General features: G+C 28.8%; 1 protein-coding gene across 2 annotated transcripts in view; it reads left to right on the forward strand.

Moving 5' to 3' along the window:
- Positions 1-24,171, forward strand: part of Ndg (Nidogen) — a 99,610-nt gene that overhangs the window by 64,113 nt on the left and 11,326 nt on the right. For both annotated transcript variants that reach the window (XM_075367934.1, XM_075367935.1), the window contains 6 exons: positions 2,936-3,061; positions 4,639-4,770; positions 7,214-7,339; positions 11,879-12,093; positions 18,352-18,508; positions 23,887-24,015. In XM_075367934.1, the coding sequence (XP_075224049.1) occupies positions 2,936-3,061; positions 4,639-4,770; positions 7,214-7,339; positions 11,879-12,093; positions 18,352-18,508; positions 23,887-24,015 (885 nt within the window). The remainder of the gene's footprint in view (positions 1-2,935; positions 3,062-4,638; positions 4,771-7,213; positions 7,340-11,878; positions 12,094-18,351; positions 18,509-23,886; positions 24,016-24,171) is intronic.

The following is a 24,171-nucleotide window of genomic DNA, read 5'->3' on the forward strand; positions in this document are numbered from 1 at the left end:
GACCACAAAAAACAGATCACTGAACGTTGCTCTTCTTTGGTGCAAACAGAAAGCGGAGCAGCCGTGGTTAACGGCAAGGCAGCAATAATGGAACAAACCTAGCAGCATCAAACATGCACAGACATAAGAAAAATTAAACCACGCATGCATAAGCTACACAACACAACAGTACTACCAACATAAACAAAAATATAACTAAATTGCAGATAATAATTAAGTTATCCTCGTACCTTTTACACTGAAGGACTTCATTTTGCTAATTTTTTGTTTGATTGTTCATTTGTCTAGAATTGAGATTGTATCTCCATCAATTTAGAATTTATTCTGAAATCTGTAATGTAGATTTGGTAATAAATATATGAGTATATACACATAAATTAGTAATAAGTGTTTAAACAAATATCTTTCAGCTTACCAAGCAGTTCCTTTTCTATGGAAGTTTCCATGAACACTGATAAAAATCCACGTAATCTACGTAATTCTGTTTGATTTTGGCTTGTCTTATTTAGTTCTACATTTATCTCTCACTCTGTATCATAAAATTAGAATTACACATTAGTAAAGAATTATGTGAACTAAATTTTACGTACATTTAGTTTTCTTATACCCACTGTATCTTTCCTGCTACCTCTATCCACTAACAATGCTTTGATTTGCACTGCACATTATCTCATAAAATATATCTTAATTACACCATTCCAGGGTGTTATCTACCTCATCTTCACTGTACAAAAATAGTGTTATATCATCAATGAAAATTTAAACATTAAAATTTATTCTATCAAATTTCTGACATTTTTGTTGATTTTGTTCAAGAAAAGGAAATTATGTAAAACCATTAATTTTTTAATGAAAGATTATTTAATATATATAATGTTTTAAAAAATTGACATCTTAACATTTACAATTTTCTTTATGGTGATTTTCAGTGATATTTTAAAAAACCAATACTGATTGTATTAAACTGTGAGTTAATAAAAATGATACAATAAACAATTTTATTTGGTGAATCATTAAAATTTAAATATTTATATCTTTTAATATCATGGATAAAGATGGCAAAAAATAGATATAAAAAACTTGTATTTCATGGAATGTTATCTAAAATAAAGATTTAGCTACTTTAATTCTATATTCATATTTTCATTTTAAATCAAAATGTTTACAAGTGTGTGGTATTCTTGTTTAAACGATGTTCTCTTAAAACACTTAAATGCTGGGCTGATGATTAATTCTTTTACCAGTATTGTTTGAAATTTAGGATGTATTTTACATCAAAATTTATTTGTGTACCTCTAATTAATTGGATAAATAGGAAAACTAAAAAAAAATATATAATATTTTACAGCATCATTTTTCATATAGTTAGCAATTTAACTAAGATATAAGTAATGAGTAAATATAATTTTCAAGAATGAAATTTATGCAAAACTTAAATTTATTTTGATATTTCATTTATCAAAACCAGGAAACTGTTCTCATGGTATTAATTAATACCAGGAAATTTTATTCTGATTTGGTTTTCAGAGGAAGGAATTGTAATACAATTTTCATTGCAAACACTATTTAACAACTGCATATGTAATTAATAATATTTTGTATGCAAATAGTTGCTAAGATGTGCTTTATTTTCATTTTATCTTTGTGTTCTGTGCAGCACTAAAGCTAAAAGGCTTTTGATTCATTGGCTGTGATTTGTTTTTAATTTATGGCTACTGCCATGATTTGTTTTAGTCCTACTGTTTCTATGGGATTACTCATGCAACAATCTACTTTAATCAAACTTGAAAAAATAAACTTTTTTTAGTAGGCAAAATTAGTTACAGTATTGAACTCTATACAATGTCTACTACATCTTCACCTGAAGTACCTAATGATACATTGATTGCCTGCCCCTGGTGAAAAAAAATCTTAAACATTTATTTCTTGAAGGTGAATTTTAGCAAAAAAATTAGTCAATGAAAACCATAGCAAATAAAACTGCATTTAGCTTTAACAGAAATTTTTTTTTGAAATTGAAATTTCCTATCCCCTGTCCCCACCTTGTGCAGACAAGTGTTCATTTTGGTTTATGCTATGGATAAATTTTTGTTTAAGATTTCAGGAGACAATAATTAAAACAAATAAAATATGAAACATGTTGGTACAAAAAATATTTTAGTGAATTTTGACAGAGGGTTCCCTTCCAGGTAATAAATAAAATTTTGTATCTTAAATATATTTATTTTACATTTTAAATTATTTGCTATATCACATGCATGTATTTTGTTCATTTTTCTTTTTTTTTTACTTTTTGCTTGTTTACTTCCTTCTTTTACATCAAATTAAATAATCCTTGATAATATGTTAAATGTGGGATTTCTTCTATCCCCAAAGTTTTAGTTTTAAAATATGTTCTACCTCACAAGGATAGGAAATTAATTTTTTTTTGGCACCTAATGTGTATGCTGTTGCTTTTTTCAGAAAAGATCTAAAATTTTGAAAACAACAAAATAATTTTAGGCTTCCCTGAAGAACATCTTTGCCTATCCCCAGATGCAAGAATATATTGAATTATACAATTAATTCAGTGAAGTGTAGAACAATTCAGTACATGACTGAACTAAATTATACAATACTGTGTCAGGCTCAGGATTCCTTCCTTTAGTCTTCTTATGATTAATAACTTAACAAAAACTTATTTTGGGCACTGTTTTCTTTTAGTTATATATTTAATTTACTGATGAAAAATTATTTTTAAATACTTTGTATTATTAATTAACTTTTAACAATAAAAAGAATATAAACAGTCCAGTCTGCAATGGTTTAATTGCAAAAAAAATCAAAACCATTGAATTTTTGCATACAGGTAGCTTTTTATTTATTGATAAAAAAATATTGTTTTTATTTTTATGTATTTATATTTTTTAATTTACCTTTTATCTTACTGTTACAGCTTCATGCAATGTTGTAAACAGATGTCATGCTGATGCTCAGTGTGTATTTGTAGCAAGTAGTAACTCATATCAGTGTCAATGTAATGCAGGTTTTGAAGGAGATGGTTATGATTGCTTGGAAATTGGTAAGCCTTTTTAGTTATTAAATTGTTATTTTATTTAATAATTACACACACATATGCTCTCTCTCTTTTTTTTGTGTGTCTGTGAGTCACATGTACACAATTTGAATCATGTCTGTTCATTTAGTATAATGTTTGAATTTGTATGTTCAAATATTTAATAGTGTTCAAGTGTGATAAGATGTGAATCTTTTTTTACTGCATACAAAGTGATTCAGGAGGAAAAGGAAATAATTTGGGAACTGATCTAAAGCAAGAATTAAGGAAAACGTTCATACAAACATATGTTCAAAAGCGCTTTTGTTATCAAGTTAGAGCTAGTGAAAAATTTCACCTGAATTTCAGTTTCCCTGGTGAAATAAAGTCATCTGAAATATTTAAGGCATTATATAAGGAAACTTGATGGTTTCTTATGCTTTTTGATCTTAAAAATTGAATAAAACAGATCCCAGAATTGTGTTTCCCGTAGTTTTCATGATATTCAACATAAAACAGAAAACTTCAATGGGGTAAAATATGTTTTTTTGGGTTTGAAGTAAATCAACTTTGTTAAATGACTAATAAATGCAGTAATTTTATTATAAAAACTTGTAGAAAATTTAATTCTAAAAAAAATTGATGTAATAAAGTCTATGAAAAACAAAAAAAAGAATTCACTTTTATCATTATTAAAAACAAAACTTAACAGAAACATATTATGAATTTGAACAAATTAATACAGCTAATTTTAGGACAATAAATTTAGAGTTTTGGAAGATTAAGTTGGTAACACTAACTGTATGCTTTGAAATTACATGTTAAACTTGAGGCAGTTTAGTTGTTTTTGACATAATTTTGATTGAGTTTAATTATTTTTGAAAATTAAGTTATGTAGTGTGTTTGTATTTGTACATTTGTGTGTTTTTTTAAAAAGTATATGCACTCATGCTTGTACTTATATTTTTCCAATTGAATCTAAATTTAAAAAGTGAAATTCCAGTTTGAATTCTTTGTTTTGAAAAATCCCAAGTCTCTTCACTCATGCAGAATACAAGAATACACTGATATGATTTTTGTGTATGTCTTTTGCAATGTAAGTATTCCAGCTACGATGGAAGAATAGCGACATAGGTATCCTGGTCAAGATGTGCAGCTTGGACTATTAATGGCAGGAAGATCAAGGTCAAAGATGGAGTGTCTATAAAGGCTGCAGGGTTGCCACATTTTGCGCAAAAGAATCAGTCTTATTACTTTATTGTTGCACCTCATGTATATATATATATATATATATATATATATATATATATATATATATATATATATAATTGGTATTAGAGTTATTGTTGGATTTTTGATTTGGGTCTATGAATGATTAGCAAATTTTGTCTCTATGATAGCTTTTAAATGTTCATAGAATTTTTGTTTAAAACTGTCTTCCTTTTGACCAGTTGTCCAATTTGAACAGTTTATGGAAATATAAACTAAACTATATTACATTATACAACTGCATAAAATCATTTGATTAATGTTTAGTAATTTATTATATTTTGCTGAAGCAAAATTAACTGACTAATGTTTAATTTTTTTTAATATTTCTTTAGAAATGTCATGTTTTGAAGTTGACATTTGTGATCCTCATGCTGCATGTGAACATGATTATGTTACTGGTCGTAGTGTTTGCAGATGTGATAATGGATATCAGGGTGATGGAATGTTTTGTGATAGAATAGTAGGTAAGTTTTGTCATAACTTTTTGATGTTGCTGTATAACATTTGCTAACAATAAGCATTCTAGATAACTGTATCACAACTAAAAAACCATAATATATTAGAAAGAATTAATTTGTAATAACTTAAATTAACTGTTTTGTGAAGTAAAAGGTTAACCGCAGTCGATATGAAGTATGTTCAGATTTGAAAAAATTAGATAATTTCTGTTCACTGAACAAACTCAAAATTAGTTGCTTATGTAATTCTTAAAATAATAATTCTTTTAAAGAGAGAAATAAATCTACAAGTTGTGTGAATTTAATTCTTATTCTTATAATGTACTTGTAAAAATGTTAAACACATTTGAAATTATATGATACTGTCAGTTTCAAGGTGATTTCCTTGTGTATCTGTAAACTGATTTAGACGGCATTCCCATTTCTGGCTACAGGCCTGGAACTATTTCTCCAGAACACTGTTGTGTTTCTTCATCAATCATCCTGGATATCATCAGTGTCAAAAATTGTTTTTCTTTTTAGTGCAGTCTTTAATTTTCAGATCAGTCTGACAGCACATGGTGCTAAGTCAGGTGAATAAGCAGGATGACATAATTCAGTAGTGTGGAATAGCTTGATTTAGTAAAACCAGGATCATTTGTCATTACTTTTAGTAATGGCTTAGTAAATAAACATATGTTAATTTTGTAAAGTAACAAGAAAAGAAATATTTTAAAATAAAAAAAATATTAACACTGACTAAGTATGCACCATTACTTTAAAGGTACTTTGCAATCAATAATGTTGCAAGTGGATTGTTAATAGCTTCTGACATAACTTGGTTAAGAAATTCATTTAATAAATGGTGATTAGAGTATACATAGATTTTGACAGTTTGTATGAACATTAATTCATACACAATTACTGTATATGTATGTATTACAATTACTGTATTATTTATTTATATGTATGTAGTACAATTACTGTATTAAATGTATGTTACCAGTATATATTTAATGGTTATAGCATTCGAACTACTAGTTTCAGAAAATGCAAAATGATCATATGCATCACACAACATTTACATAGAGTTTGTAATATTTTTTTAGGAAAGGTTGCTGTCACTTTCAATAATCAGAGTATACAAGATCATGCAACAAATGAAACTTATATTAATAACACAACTATGTAGGAGTTTACATATTAAAAAGCAATAACTAATTAATATCAATATCAATAAACTAATAAATAAATTTTATTATATAGATACACATTATGGCATAGAAAAAAAATATCTTAAAAAGCTGTTCTTCAGTTTTGGCTTGCATGATAGAACAGGGATATGTGCCCTTCAAACGTCAATCCTTTGCCATTTAAGTTGCAGTTAAGTAGTGGGCAGGTAGCATGTTTATTCTTTCAAGAAATTTTTTAAAATAGCAACACTATTATTAAAGAACAGCATTTATCTTGTCACTAAATTAATAACCATTTTCTACATAGATTGTCAAAGTCAAGATCCTTCTCAGAAGGCAGTCATATAATGGAGAATTTCAGGAAAACAATACAGTTGGCTCAATAATGAAAAGATATTCTCCTGGCAGAATAGTTCAATCCTTAAACACAGAATATTAAGACTGAAAAATTTTTTTGTTAAAATTCCACATTTTTCATCTCCCTGCTTGTTGCCATATTTATACATTTCTGATCAAAGTGTTTTATAAATTTTGAATTTCTACCCTTATAAAATCATGGTTATTCAGTGATTAATTAAAATTAAGCATTGTCAGACTACCTTAAAGCACTTGGTGAAAATATTACTACTGCTTAAAGATGATAAAGTGGTTAACACATGTGATGAGCCACTTTTCTTCATCATTCTTAAATTTAAGTAGAATTTTCATTACTGAGGATAAAAAATCTGTATCTGTTTCACAAACCTCTTCATTATGACTAACCGTCTGGTGTTTTGGAGCAAAACCTATAGTGTCAAAGAATCTTTAGACTCTTTACCAATTAGGTTTTAATTAGACGTTGCGACCACTTGCACAACAAGGAATTGAAAGATTGCTGTAAAAACATTTTTTCCAGTTGTCCATCTCCCAATTCACACTTGAACAGAAAGTCATATTCAGGACAAAATTTTAATTTTCACTCAATACGTGCAATGGATAATAGAAAATTTTGAACTCATGCTGCCAAAGTAAATTTGCACCAGGAGGAAACAATTGTAATTTTTAGGTTAAAATCATATAAATACCATGTTTTTTCTTTCAAATTATGTATAAAAATTCTGTACATCTAAAAGTTAGTTTAGCCTCAATAATTTCAAAAACTTCCCATTTCCTTGCCAGACCTTGTATATCCTGTTAAATTTTAACATTTATTTAAATAACAAAAGAAATTTAAATAGTTTCCTTGTATGTAAATGTTTGAGAATTTATTCTTGAATGTATTTATTAATTTTTAACAGATTGTTCTAATAACGATGATTGTGGACCCAATGCTGCTTGTTCCTACAATGAAGAAAAAGATTTGAATGAATGTATGTGTTTACCTGGTTATACAAAATTAAATGATATTTGTTTTAAATCTGATGGTAAGTAAAAATAATTACAACAAATATTATTCGATTTTAAATTTAACAGAATTATTAATATTTTCATGCACCTTAACATAACGTTAAATTAATGTGGATGCAAACAGTTATTTAAAGTCAGTGTCTTTATGTATCTACAGGATATGTAGAAGGTTTTAATTTTTAATGAATAATTTCTTCCATAAGATTTTGCTAGTGCATAGATAATAGAGAAATAGTAGTGATAAAAGTCTATAAAACCAGGCTGGGATTTAAACCTAGGGTAGTAAGAATGTTTTGATTTGTCTAGGCAGTCATTTGAAAAATTATTCATAAAGATTAATTTAAGCTGATTAATTCAGTTAGTTTGTTACAATACAATATCATCCTCTGGTGAAGCTTCCACTGATCCAACCAGATAATAATTCAAACATCTTTTGATAGCAGAAGCCATGTAGTAGTAGAGACTAGGTCGTTCAATTTTTTTATAGAACTTTAATCATATTCCATTATGCTCATCAACAAAAATATAGATTTGCACAAATAAAAAGTTCTAAATGGTAATTGAGATAAGTAAAACAACATAGAAAACACTCAAAAACTATTTACAAAAAAATGTACTAAAACTAGAAGGTTATTCCAATTATTAAACAATCATCATTATTAGATACTGAAGCATTTGTAAAAAAAAAATATTTCAAATTAAACACATAATATAAATACCAAAATAATGACGCTATATACATACACATATATGTAAAGAAATATTAATGATAAAATAAGAACTATAATTAAATAAATAACAACTACCTAACACCAAAAATAAAGACCAGTTTCAATGTTTATAAAATAGAATAACTGTTGACTAAGACGAAAACTGTGAAGTATATTTTAGGCAATTTTAGCCAAAAAAGGAAGTTAATTGAAAAACATTGCCCACAGGCAAAAATGTTTGAATCAAGCAATTTGGAAATATGGAAATAGTTTTTAACCAACAATTTTTTTTTTAATTTTTATTTTATAAAGGTTAAAAATACCTATTTTGCAGTGCTTCATATATACTGTCTATCTAATTTTTAATCTTTCATAGTCCCCAAGTTGTTAAATACAATCAAAAATTTTCATAATTATCTTGATTTAAATCTATTTTGTAACTTATTTTTCTCTGTCTAATGACATTTATTGGTAACATTTTATTACAGAATGTATTGTAGAATGGTGAATGAAGGGAGAATGTTAAAATAGACTAATTTACATATAATATATTACATAAAACACTCCTGTACAGTTATATGTAATTTATAATGTATAAATAAATATGTTTTGTGTATTTTATTCTGCCTTCATTAGTACAACCTACAATAATAAACTAATATATTTCCACCTGATAATGGGAATCATCTAATTAGAAGAAAGAAAAAATTGCAAGGAGATTTAAACTGAAATACATTAAATTTTTTCAAAGTACATTTTTAAATGTACTAAGACATTCTACATGTGGAATTTTATCTGCAAATTTTTAAAAGTATCCTAAGAACCTTCCTTTAGCAATTGGGCAACCAAGCCTTTCGCCATAAAGTTTTTTACTGAATTAATTACTGTGTGAAACAGTATCTGATCTAACACAATAATAAATAATATCATATAATATCTTGTTGATATCATCTATCAAGTTTGCATAGAATGAAATTTCCATTAAAGAATGTTTCTTTATGAAGAATTTCACTGTAATTTTAAATGAGTATAAAATGTTTTAATTTGTACTGCACAAAAATCAACATTAATGGATGTATGTTGCTGGATAAACAAAAGATATTGTGATAATAGTATAGTGGCTTATGTAGTAAGTCATAATATTCTCTTTCTTCACTTCAAAAACACACATCAAATTCTTACTCTCTAAAATAATATTTTGTCCAATACATAAATTCCTTGAAATAAACAATTTACTTAATTTTGTTTGAAATTAAAACATTTTGGCATTTTTTATGGATTATGGAAATAATTACAAAAAAAAAGAAGAAATCATCCATTATTCGATTGAATATTTTGTATGTAACTAATAGAGCGAAGTAAACAATAAAACCACTCAGTATTCTCATTGAAAGTGTTGATTTGAATCATCATATCACCAAATTAAAAAATTACGGAAGAAAGTATCAAGTTATTTATCATTATATATTTAAACAGTTTAAAAAAAGAAAAGACTTTTACAGTTATTAATTATTTTTTAGATTCTTTGAATTATTTTAAAATGTTGCAATTAATTAATTAATTTGATAAATATTAAACTATAATTATTACCTATACTTTTAAAGAATGAATTATATACAATATAATTGTTTTGCATCATTCAATGCTGTATTATCAAATCAGTATGTGTGTGCGCGTGCATTCATGTGTGTGCAGAAGCAACACTCAGTACCTAATTTAATGAAAACAGACTGTATCTCCATAGGGCATTGACATATTGTATATGCACTTTAGCTGTTGATGACAATTTTTTATGTAAAAATTAATTAGTATTCTATGAAGTTACAATTTTGTCAACAAGATATTGTTAAATTAATAGCTTATTAAGTTTAATATTAACTTATTAGTAAATTTTTCCTAATTGAACATTTTTTCAGTGGTATGGTACAAACAGAATTTTCTAGCTATATTTAGAAAATAATTTTTTTGTTATTAGAAGGAACAGTTTTTCATGTAAAGAAAACAAATTCACAAAAAAATTATAGGAATGGAAAAAGTACAATCTAAAAAGAAAAATTTTTATATCTGCATTCTTTAATTTAATTATAATTTATTTATGTAGTGTTAAGCCCACCAATTAACAAAATTATGCAAAATTTGAGTTGTATTTTTTAATTCTTATAAATCTTGCTTTTCTTAATATGGGATACTAAATATATTTAACATTAAATTTAGGCAATAAACATAAGTTTCAAATTATTGAAATGGTTTTCAGACAACAGCATTAGTTTAAAGAAAAGGTCTGTAATTTTGCTGCTAACATAAAAACACGTCAAAAAGAAGTGATAAACATAAAAACTTTGTTGGCAATTTTGAACCAAAGATTATTAAAAATAAACTAGAGAATTTTAAAAAGTGACCTCATCCTTAGACAACCAGTTACATTAGGGAGAATTATTTTTTAAGAGTTTTATTACATTTCCTCCCTTATATTTTTTCCTCTACGTTTTTGGATTTTATTGTTTGTTCATTAAAATTGAAAATTATCTGAACTTACTCATCACAAAAAAATTATTTTTAATCTGAAAATATCACAATGCCTATGCTGTTTTTCTTATTAAAAATTTGTAAATGATTTACTTGGTAATTACATGTTAACTATTCTTCCAGAGGATCTTTCCATGCTAATTATACAGCTTATCATCAAAGGGATTACAATTCTTAAAAGATAGGAAACCTTGATAATATGTAGTCAAATAATGTATTTGATCTATGTTGTTATTAGTTTGTTTAATGTGTGGATATCAGATGTACTGTGTTCATAAACTTCAAAGTGTTTTAAATAAATTTAAATTTTATTACATTAAAATTTTTGATTTTTTAGTTAATGTTTTTACTATTCAGGTACTACTCACAGTGTGTACACAGCAATAGTACGGATGGTAGCTCAAACATACAGACAATGTGAAATTTTAAATTCATAAAATAAAGAATGAATCCAAAAACCACAGATAAAATACACCCTAATATTTCACCCAACAGTCAAATTGCCAACATTCTCAGGAAAGAAGTTTTTGTATTGATTTCAAAGCAAGAAATAAAATATATAACTTCAAACAAATACATACATAAATATAGCAAGCCAGAAATAAAAAGTTAGGTTGCTGTGACTGTGCTAAATACTGTATCAGTTTGAATTCCATTCACCTGCAAACACAAGGAACGCATACGAGCACTACTCAAAACAGAATCAACTTTTGCAAATCATCTCATAAAAACAGGAATTCAAACAACATATTAACAGTAATATATAAATTTTGCATATACTATATAAAAACCAAGATCTGAACGCACTTGAACAATATGATATGTATAATTACAATAATTAAGATAATGCTTGACTTCTAATAATAGAGACCACTGTTTTAAGATAGATCCTATTACAACTTACCACTGGTCACACTCTATTGTATGTTTAGCACTGAAAAATCTTTTCAGAGAGCAGTTTCCATTAAAAATTTGAAAGTGAGTCAGTTGTAATTTTTAGTAATTATAAAATGTAATCATGTTCTGTTCTGTTAAAAAAAATTAAGATTTTTGTAGTATCATTTATTATTTTACATAATGGCTCAAGCATATAGCTGAAAATGTTTTTTATAAATTAATCTGTATGTACAAGAAAGTTCACTGCTTTTTATATTAATATTTTTCATACAAGAATAAAAAATAAAGAACCAGAACTTAATGAATAGCGTTTTAAATAAGAAATTTATAACCTTTTTTTGTGGAACTACAATAATTAACTAAGATTAATTATTTATTGATTTTATCATTATTATCACTATCAATTGTTTTTGTTTAAATTAGAATGTGCTGCTTGTCATGTGGATGCAGACTGTATACATGATTCAAAATTGGGTACAGCAGAATGTAAATGTCGATCAGGTTTTGAAGGAGATGGTGTAACTACATGCAATATAATTTCCGGCCCACCTTCTTGTAATGAAGATAACAATTGTTCACCCACAGCTGACTGTGTTTACAATAACACAATTTCAAAATATCACTGTCAGTGTAGACAGGTTAGTTTTTATTAAAAATTTTTTAAATATGTTTATTTAATTTATCATTTGTGTAACAACAATATTTTTATAATTATTTGTTCCTATAAGATATTCACAAATTTTTGTTTTCTTTTGTCTATGTGCCAATTTTTAAATATTTTTTTTAAATGTTATTTACAGCAATAATTTTTCTCCTCAATCCGTTTTTTACATACAGTGAACCTACCTGTAGACTGTGAATGTTTAAATAATAAATATAACAATGAAATTTCCATCAGTAACAGAATACTTCTATGTATGTGTTGTCATGGATCACATGTTGTCATGTAATATGTGTTGCCATGGATCACAGAACAACATTTAGTGTTGATTCATCCCAGTATTCCCATTTGCTTAACCAAATCCAGCATGCATTCAGTTTTCTCCTTATGTTCATGCCTAAGGGACATGGAGGAAGAACGAATTTTCATGATGGAAGAATGTAGTGGTTGCCAGATGATTCATCACAGATGAATCAACTGAAAATGTGAATGTAAAAATCTGTGAAAACAGAAGGCTAACTGTTTTTCAGTTATCAATTAAATTTCCTTTTTTTCACAATCAGTAATTTACAACATTTTAACTGAGACAAATGGGTTACTGAAAGTTGTGTTCCAGATGGATATCAAAAATGTTAACAGAAACACAGAAAGAAAAATGTCTTGCTGTAGCTTAAACATTTTTGAGACTCTATGAAAATGAAGGTGATTTATGGAAACATATTGTGGCCGGTGATGAAACATAGATATCTTATTCAAATGTTGAGACATGTAATGGTGGCATTCATCATCACCAATGCCCAAAAACTTTAAGCGAGAAAGTTCAATGAAAAAACTTTAGGCTACAGTCTTTTGGAACGCCGAAGGGATATTGCTGATTGAATCTCTTGAACATGTAAGAACTGTTAATGTGATATGTACTGTGAAATGCTTACAAAACTTAAACGTTCAATTCAAAACAAAAGGCGTGGGAAGCTAACCGACGGAATTTTGTTTCTCCATATCACACAACCTTACAAGGCAAACAAAACAACTGAACAACTGCAATGATTTCATTGGGAAATCTTCAAACATCTGTCTTACAGTCCAGATCTTGCACTGATTATTACCTTTTTCTCCATTTAAAAAATGGCTTGCATTGCAGAAATTTGAGGATTGTGAGGAATTTCAAAACAGAGTAATTAATTGGTTTAAATCACAGGTGGGAGAATTCTTTAGTAACAGAATAATGAAGCCGGTAAGTCGATATCAAAAATGTATTGAAGTGAATGGTGAAAAAATAGTATATATACATATATATATATTTATATATATGTAAGTTTATTTTGTTTTGCTTATTTCAATTTTTATATCAAAATGACCTTTATATAAAAAGCATGCCTTATATATATAATTACCCGCCAGCCAATTCACCATTCAAGGCAGAGTCTCTCTTCTGCCAGTAATGACAGTGACTGGGACCTAATCAAGTCCAGTGCATAGAGTGGTATCCAAGTCAGGCCTTTAGACAGACATAGGCTGTTATTAAAAAATGTCAGATTAATTCATGAGACTGCCTTCTGCCCTGATTTTGAAAGCACATGCCTTCTTGTCTAAGTAAAAGATGAGATTAGTAAAAGATCCCCTCATCTTTTACCCCCATACCTTAAATCAGCTTACTCAGTCTTCCTATGTTGCCGAGTACTAAAAGTTGCTGGTAGTAGCAGAAACTCTAGTTAGTATTTGTTTAACTGGTTGTACAGCCACACTGGCTATTCCTCAAATTTAATCCTCTGCATGGGACAGGCTCCAGATTGATCAAGCACTATCACCTACTGTTATTGAGAGCTAGAGATAGCAATGGATAGTGGTAATCTGTATAACATAATTTTATTAAAATAATTTTTTTTTTCAAGTGAAAAATGTATAAAAAATTTAATTTTGAAAACTAAAGAAAAAACTAGTATGCATATTAAGTTATAAAAATACATATAATATAAAATATCATGTGTCATTCATAATCAATGCCCAGCAAAACTACAGAAGATAAATTGATGAAAATTTGTATACTCCTTCTTCTTATGGTGTATATATTAAGAAAGGATTTTTTGAAATTTAAAAAATGGAGCAACAATAAAATTTATTTATTTATTTATTTTTTTTTTTAATATCTTGGTGGCAAATGTCACCAACCAATAGGGTTGATATCAACTCTATTTTTGGTGTATGTAATCTTTCTTTATGTGCATATCTAAAAACCAGTTTCTAGATTTTTTGAAATTCCAAGATAAAGGTTTTAAAATGGATCTTTAATTTTTTTTAAACCTCTGCTAGTTTTTTTAATCTCTCGGTAACAACTGAGGATATCAGCTTCATTTTTGGTGTGCATAATCTTCATGTGAATATCTAAAAACCAGTTTCAGCATTTTCTGAAATTTGACTTTGAAAGGGATGATGAAAGGTAAAAAGATTTTGAACAATGATTTTCCCATTTCCCATTTTGAGCAAATTTTCCCCATTTCCAACTGTATTAAAGAAGATATTCATTAGATTTGGGCTAGCAAATACTCATCAGATAATTATCTAAAAACCATTTTCAGGTTTTTTGAATTTTGATTTTTTAAGGGATGCAAAGTATACAGCGTGGTGGCTCAACCAACACAGCCAGTGCCACTGCTACTGCATACACAACATAAATGGCTTCACCTGCCCTTGCTTACTTGATTAATAAACAAAAAATGTAAAAACTTGACAACGGGAAACATAAGTAACTATATAAAGCAGGCAAAGCCACAGTGGGGTTACTACTGTGTATGTATATATATAAAACATTACATTGCTAAATATTTTTTTTTTTTTGAACTTATTATTACTAAAGGAACTTATATTTATTATTTCTTTAAAACATATATTATTGGTCAAAATATGCATGTAAAATGAAATATAAATATTTATATATATATATATATATATATATATATATATAGAAATACTAGCTCTACCCGCCACGCTTCACTGTGGCACATTGTGGTTGCATGAATGAGAAATGAGAAACAAAACAAAGCATACGTTTCATAGAAGTTTAATTTTGCAATACTTGTGGATATACAATATTTTTTTGTTTTTCCACTGTCTGCGTAGATATAAAGGCTATCTGGTTTGCCAACTCGGGAACACGCAACATACAGTTGCCCATGTGAGAAGCAATCCGCATCTAATTCTAAACCACACAATTCTAAAGATTGACCTTGAGCTTTATTGATTGTGATTGCAAATGCCAATCGAATTGGGAATTGCAATCTTTTAAATTAAAATGGTGTATCGGTCGGGATTATGGGTATTCGAGGAATGAGGACATCTTCACCTTTGAAAGGCCCCGTTAAAATCGTTGCTTCCACTACGTTATTCATCAATTTCTTAACTGCAAGTCACGTGCCATTGCAGAGTTTTAGCTGATTAATATTCCGTAACAGGATAATTTTCAATTTTGATCGAACCGTTGCTAGAATCAATCTAATGACGAATTTTTTCCCAGTTCCTCCTGGCGCATTCAAGAAGAAGGTCCAACTCCATAATTTATCATTTGCATTATGTGATCACGCATTATGCCTTTCTGTTCACGCGTTAATTTGGGAATGTCTGATTTGACATATGACTGAAGATCACCAATGTTGTAACTCTGTTCACGGCGTAAATCCACATCAAATGAAGCAATCGCATCTCGGGTGGGTGCTGGCATTCCCAATTGACTAAGAACTTTATTTGCAATAGCTAAGCACTTGTCTTCAATATTTATCAATGCTTCGTTGTAAATGCCTTCTGTAAATTCCATGGTCATATTAGTATTTTCTAGGCGTACTCTATGGAAAATATCCTCAACCATATGCGATCGATATCCTTCCCATAACTCTGTTGGTGATGAAGGGAAGCAAGCGGTCAATATAATTGAGAATAATGCGCGAATTTGGTTTGGATGTGCAGTGTTGCACGCGTCATTAATACATATATCCTACTGTTGGTCGTTTTCTAATAAATTCAGAGCTTGGTGAAAGGTGCAGCTCAATCACGACACGATCACACAAAAGTACCTCGAATAAAGGGAATATTTAATTCAGATTGTATAATAATCTGAATCAGATGCAAGTGGATACGTTTTTTTTTTTTTTGTTAATAAACAATGTAATTGGGAACAGGTATTGTTTCACATGTGACTGCGGTTGTCGTTAGCTAGTATGGCGAGTGTTCCCCTCGCTTCTGGCAGATGGCGCGGTCGCTGGTACACAGCTGACTGCTAAAAAAAACTGTTTTCTCGCGGTCGCGGGTATGTGACTGATGCGAAAAATAGATAAAAACAATCTTTGATGCGGGTTATATATATCGTGCTAAAATTTGAGGTCAATCGTTGCAGAACATTTTGAGTTTTTGAAGCGTACACAAACGAACTTAACATTTTTATATATATAGATATTATATATTAAATTTATATACTAATACAAAGGAATATGATTCTTAAAAGAGTTGACTTTTGAAAAATCAATATATATGTATATACAGATATAGATATATTTATGTATTACAGGTTTTTCTGAACTAGAAAACAAACAAAGAACAACAAAAACAAATTATGATTTGTGGGCTGCGAAAAAAGCCCTTAAGTCGTGCGAAAAAACACATCATTTTAAATGCTTACAAAAGCAGAGTAATGCTTACAAATTACAGAATAATCAAACGGCATTGATTTCAGATGTTAATAAACTGCTAACGTAAGTAGAAGTTGTGCTGCTTCAGTGTACAACGTGATTCTCGAGTATGAATCTACTAATGAATTACTCCAAAGAAAACAAAACTTTAACAAAGGATTTTTTGGTCATTATGTAGAGATATTATTTTCTGTGTATTTGGTTATTTTGACTTTTTTTGTTTCCATAGTCTTAAGTCTATCTGGGCTATAAGAAAGTTGGGTGTTTTAATTTATTTACTGTAAGTCATCCTTCTTGGTGCCTTTTCTTTTTGTTTTGGTGTTTTTTTTTTTTTAATAAAATACAGATGTTTCAGCTGTTAAATATAATTCAGAGAAATTTAGTCGTGTTTGACAGCGGCCATCTTGCATTGATCTGATTGGTTTTCCTTTGTTTACATTTCCAAATTAAAAATCTACAAATTAAAAATAGATAGATAGATTTATTAAAAATAGATGAAAACAATCTTTGATGCGGGTTATATATCGTGCTAAAATTTCAGCTCAATCGGTGCGGAACATTTTGAGTTTTTGAAGCCGTACACAAACGAACTTAACATTTTTATATATATAGATATTATATATTAAATTTATATACTAATACAAAGGAATATGATTCTTAAAAGAGTTGACTTTTGAAAAATCAATATATATATATATATATATATATATATATATATATATATATATGTATATACAGATATAGATATATTTATGTATTACAGGTTTTTCTGAACTAGAAAACAAACAAAGAACATTTCAGCACAGGGAATTCATATGCTATAAATTGTTACAGCAATTATCTTAAATGAAGAATCACTTTCCCCAAGTGGACCCTTCAAGAAAGTACGGGCCTATATGCTTGATTTTTCAATGATTAATAGTTTTTTGAAGTGATCTCTACTCTTTTTATTTGGGTTAAGTATCTATGATAATAACTGATTTAATCATTAGAAAGTTTTATCAGTTATTTTAACCTTATGTCTGAAAACCGAGCAACCAATTATGTTTTTTGATACCAGTTATGTATTTCAATAACCGCAAATAATCATACACTTCACCAAAGTAATATATTATAAAACATTAAATAGAATACATGGATTAAAAATTTTTTAGCTTTCAGAACTATTTGTGTGTAGTCTCAAAATAACTACAGTATATATGATGAAAGAAATACCTTTCATCATGTCTGTAACATTAGAACAATAACATAACTTTATAATAATGTAACATTATTATACAAGTTATAATAACAGTAAAAAATTAATAAACATTAAAAAATAAATTAATAGATTTATGACATAAACAAATGAGTTAAATATGTCATTGATGGATATAAGCATCCTTAAATTGCAAATTAAATTTTACATCACTTGTTTAAATAGGTAACTTTGGAAGCACACTGGTTCATGAACCTTACAGTAGTAGTTATACTACATTGTAACATTAACAATATATTTACATAGTTTAAATTAATTTTAATTATTAATGTCTATGAACGAGTTTATTTTATTTTAATAGGGATATGATGGAGATGGTTTAGTATGCCGTCCAGTTGATAATTGTCATACTGATCCTAGTCTATGTCATAAAAATGCTATCTGTATTCAAAATTCACCTAATGAGTATTATTGCCAGTGTAAAGAAGGTTATGTTGGAAATGGACAAAAGTGTCGAGGTAAATATGAGTTTATACATATATATTATGCAGAGCATTGTGAGAATGTAATATACGAAATACCAAATACATTTTTAAAATAGTTAAAACATGAATAGTCACATTAACTTTTAAAACATTAAAAACTATGTTTTATGACCTCAGACTGCATCTTTAGATTAAATGTTGGTGCATGTCATATACTTCACTAAGAGTCATCTATCACTGAAAATTAATTATTGACCTAGGTTTTATATTTATTATTTATTTATTTAGGGATTATTTTGTCTATACCCAAATGCAGTTCATCAGTTAAGGATGCAGGAGCAGCAGGTTCATAAGTCTCTGAAATAATCGATTGAAGGAAGGAATTTATAAAATGTATTGTGGAAGAAATTAATTTAACACTAAAGCCTTTTAGTAAAAATAAAATTTTTTTATTCGTAACAATTGATTTTGCAGTGATTGAACTCGCTGCAAAAGTGATGCAATTGATTTTTTCACTGTAAACTTTGCTAAATGAGAATTAACTTTATAGTTTGTATTTCTTTAAAAAAAAGTCTTTATATGAAAAAAGACATTTCAGAATATGTTCTATGATTCAGGTTTTAGTGTTATCAGATTTGATAATAATTAAGCCTTGAAATTTAAGCTGAACTTATAAAAATAACATGATATTTTACGTTATCTAATAAAGGAAATATAAGTAAACAATGTTTGTTTAATAAAATTTATGTAAGTGCATGTTATTTCTGGAATGTACAACTTCATATTTTTTCATCTTTTATGACCACATAGGATCACTTTAGTCAATCTGTTATCCAAGTTTCTTCCAAGAGACTGTTCAGGCCTCCCAGTACCTTTTCATACTTTCCGATCTCCATGCCCTTTCTGATGTTGAAAATGTTCAAGGTGTGAGTTTCTTTCTTGTAGTGTAAAGAAAGTGTTTTTATCCTTGATTTTTTTTTATTAATTTGATTTTCTCTATAGTCTCTTCTGGTGTAAGGCCAATTTCCTTCAGATCCTCTCTTATTTCTCTGATCCATCTACATCCTGTCTTGGTGTTATTTTGAGTCGAGATTGTACTGTACCAGCTGTTTCAGAGGTCTTGAATCTTGCATCCCCATGATGTGTTCAAAGGATCCCAGACTCCTCTTACGTATGGTATCAGTGATGGGTTCTAACTCTTCATACATGACTTTGTTGGGCACAATCCACCACTGCCCATCTTTGTGGTACTTTTTGTTGATGCAGATCTGTTGGTCAGTTTGTTGCTCTTTGTTCATTCAGGTGGAAGTGTTTCTAACCCACTGGGTTGGTCTAGTGATGAACACGTCTTTGCAAGTCAGCTGATTTGGATGTCGAGAGTTCCAGTGTACAAGTCCTAGTAAAAGCAGTTACTTTTATATGGATTTGAATATTAGATCGTGGATACCAGTAGTGTTCTTTAGTGGTTGGGTTTCAATTAACCACACATCTCAGAAATGGTCGATCTGAGACTGTACAAGACTACACTTCACTTACACTCATACATGTCATCCTCTGAAGTAATAACTGTCGGCAATTTCCAGAGGCTAAACAGGAAAAAGGAAGAAGGTGGAAGTGTTTCTGCTGCATACATGGCTTCCAGGTTTATAATTATGTTGTAGTGTTTTATTTTTGTGTTTATGAATAGACATTTTTTACTGTAGGTGTACCAGATTAATTTTTGTGCTTTAGCTAGTTTGTTTGATCTTTTTTAGATTGAGGTTTTTTTGTTTGGGTTATTTGTTGTTGTTTCTCAGAGAAATTTAAATAGGGTTACTATTTTGTCTTACTTTTTATGTTTACTTTTTTTTAACTATGATGGTTTTTAGTGCATAATTTCTGTCTTTTGAATGATATTTTGAGACCAATTTTATTTCCAATGTTTTGAATATTTTGTCAAGTCATTGGTGAAACCAAGGCAGTTTGTTTTGATTTTTTGTTCTATTTTTATCTTTGGGAAGGATTTTTTGAGCTATTCCCTCATTACCATTTCCAGAGTGCAGTTAAATAGTAGCAGTAAGAGTCCACTGCCTTGGCGCAGTCCTGTTTAGATTTCAAACGGTTCCGAGAGTTTGCCTCTGAATTTCACTTTTGACTTAGTGTTTGTGAAGTTAGTTTTATCATGTTTATTAATTTTGGATGTAGTCTGAGGTGTCTTAGAATTTTTAATAGGGATTCTCTGTGGATCCAATCATATCCATTCTTGAAGTTTACAAATGTTATCACCATGTCTCTGCTTCTTTTTCTTTTGTAATCCATTATTATCTTGAGACTCATGATCACATGTCTGGACAGCTCTTCCAAGGTCTGAAACCTCCCTGGCATTCTCCTAGCTCTTTCTCGAGTTCAAGGGCAGTTTTAGCTGGTCTTCCTGCATGTTTTCAGGTTTCTATAAAGGTCTTCTCCTGCCGCTTTGTAATTTTTCATTTCATCCAGTTCTTGGTAGACTTCTTTTATTTTTGAAGGTTTGATGTTTTCCTGTGGTGTTGTATTGGGATACTGGTGTCAAAGTTTAGGAGTTCTATTGGTTCTTTGCAATTTAGGAGTTTGTTGAAATGTTTAGCTAGGATTTCTGCATTGTCTTTATTGTTATCGCCCAGATTATGTTTTTCATCCTTCATTAGTAGGGTTGGGGGGTTCGTATTTTTGGAGTTTTTCTTGAAGATTTTGTGGTAGTCTCTCAACTGCGTTTTGTTGAATTCTTCTTTTATTAGTTTCAGTCTGTATTATGGTGTTGTTTTATTTTTCTTAGAGTTCAGTTGGTCTTTTTTCTTTGTTTTACTAGATTTTGGAAGGATGTTTCTTATTTTTGGGAATGATGATAATAACCATGCCTGATGTCTCTTCTCCACTTATTTCATCGCGTTTGTTGTTCCACCATTGATGCTCTTTACAGGGTTTTGTTGGGGCAAATTCTTCTGTGATTTGTTTAAGGTTGTTGGTCTTTGAATTTATCCATAATTATTATTTTTTCAGTTGCTTTTTGGTAATTTTCATTTTAGATTAGTTGGGTAGGGTCTATTTCTCTTTTGGTTCTAGGGGCTTGGTTTTGTTGCTTCCTTTTGTCTTCATAAATTCAGCAATAGCTTATGGTCTAATGAGAAAACGTAGTGTCCGTAAAACTTGGAAAGTAATGTTTGATACAAGCTCGTACAATCCAAGTTCGGTTATCCCTATTTTGCCCTGGTAAAATCTACTTCTGCCTTCAGGCTTACCGAAAGGAATTTTTTTTTAGTAATGGATATGTTAGACTGTGTAGTGCTTTTTGCCTTACATTAGGTCTTCACTTTTTTCACGGTACCTTTAACCAATACCAACATATAACCAGTAACCATATAAAATCAATATATAACCAATATATGTTTATAAAAGACTCTGCTTGTTTGAATTTCAAAAACCTTTACTTGAAAAAATGAAGCATCTACCACCATCCGCCATTCTATTTTCTTCAAATTATTACATATCATTCAACATTATTTTGTGCAATTGAGATATGTTTAATGTCTAATTCATAAAAATCAGTTCAAATGTTCTGTTGCAAAAACTCAAATATACTCATATATATAATAAAAAGACAAATATGTAGATAACGCTCCTTAGTGTGCTGTAGTTGGGTAATAAATGTAGGCTGCCATTCTAGAAATGTTAACTTTTACTACTAGATCTTTTACTAGACCATTAGCTATATCCTTGTTCAGTAGTTGATGTAGCCTAGTATCAAGCTTACTATTCTTAAGTAGTATCATTGATCGAACTGTACAAATTATAGCGACTATGATTGATGGCTAAATCATTAGCATCATTGACTACTGAAATGAAATTCCTATAATTGATTTCTTACAACAATCTGATTTTCACAGCAATATTAAACTGCTTTTGAGGTCTCCTTATCAATAAAAGTCATACTTAAAAAAAGTATTCATCATCACCCAGCCCTATAGAGTTATGAATTTTGTCTAAGCAAAATTTTGTCAGCTCTACCTGTCTCTTGTGTACCTTACATTATCATTTCCTGTCTCCATTTTCTTCCTCTAAATTCCTAACAACTACCTAACTTGTTTGCTCCATATTTTAAATAGTCTACCACATTTTTTTCCTCATGATAGGTTCCAATTCAATGTCCGTATCTTTCATCCCTCCTTGTTATAGAAGTATATACTAGTAATTTCTTAATAAATGTATCCCCATACTATAAAAGATGATTTTTCTTGATTCTATTGATTTTGTATCATCTTTCACCCTTTGTTCTCTTATTTTGAATTCCTGACTCACTCAAATCTTAGAACTCTGCAATGTATATGTAAAAATCCATTTCTGCTACATTTATTCTTGTTGGCCATTTGCTTTGTTTCCTTGACATATATTAAAATACTCTGTTTTACAACTACATATCTGGATCTTAGTCATAATTTTTATGTCCTTTGATAAAGTAAACCTGTTTTTGTATTGCCTGTCCAGCTTGCTCAATCTTCTTTTCTTCTTTGAAATGTTCTCAGCTTATAATACATTTTGAGGTACTTATACTTATTAGACTTCATACATACCCATAACTAAAAATTTCTTGTTTATGAATTTTTTCCAGATGAAATTGAGGATAACTAAGAGATTGCAGGAAAATATAGAACCAGTAATGATTCATTCCACAAAATGAATTGATAACGATGACAAATGTTTGTTAAAAAAATAGTACATTATTACAAATTTCTGTTTTTATTTAATCATAAGCAGTATTTTTTAAATTATAAGCTACAAGTAACAAAAAAGTTATTATTGTTGTTTCGTAATAAAAAATTAAGCAGGTACCAGAAATGTTATTTTATGGTAAATAAATTATCATGGAATCTTTTTTCACACTAACTTGCTAAATGTTAAATGCTGTAGTCTAAACATGAGTACAGACTTATTAAGAGATTGATTAAATTATATCCACCTCTACAATTTAATTAAATATAACCCTAAATTGAATTAAACATAAATATAACATAATGTAAGTTGAAATTCATCAAAAGTGACACTATCAGAAAATATTCCATTTGGATTTTATTACACCAGTGTACAGAAAATACACAATTTAAATACTAATGTAGATGTAGCATCATACAATAATAAAAACCACTAATTATTATAATGTGACAGAATGCAACTGTCACATTACAATTAAATTACATTATGACAAAACAGAATGAAACCTATTGAAGAAATTGAAAGGGTGTATGAATAATGAATGCTAGACTAAATTTCTAACCTTATTCAGTAACAGCAAGAAAGCTCTAGTAGAAACAACTGAATTAATAAAAACCTGTTTTTGGATTGAATACATTTTGATTTAATAATAATTTAATATTGTTAATATTTTTTGTTGGTTATTATAGAAGAATATACTGGAGTAGATGAATTTCTGCTAGTAAATCAAGGAATGGCAACATTAAGGATACCTTATCAACCATCAAGAACTGACCCAGGATATCCAATTCAACTAAAAACAGAACAAATAGCAATTGGTAATTAAACATCTTTTATCAAGATATAATCAATGATTATTTTTTGATTAATAGATATATAAATCACCTTAAAAAAATATAATATATATTTTTTTCACATACAGATTGTTAAATTAAGAAAGTTTTGATAATGTTTAACAAATATTGTGATGATTG

Source organism: Lycorma delicatula, chromosome 6 (assembly GCF_047948215.1).
Source record: "Lycorma delicatula isolate Av1 chromosome 6, ASM4794821v1, whole genome shotgun sequence".
Lineage (NCBI taxonomy): Eukaryota > Metazoa > Arthropoda > Insecta > Hemiptera > Fulgoridae > Lycorma > Lycorma delicatula.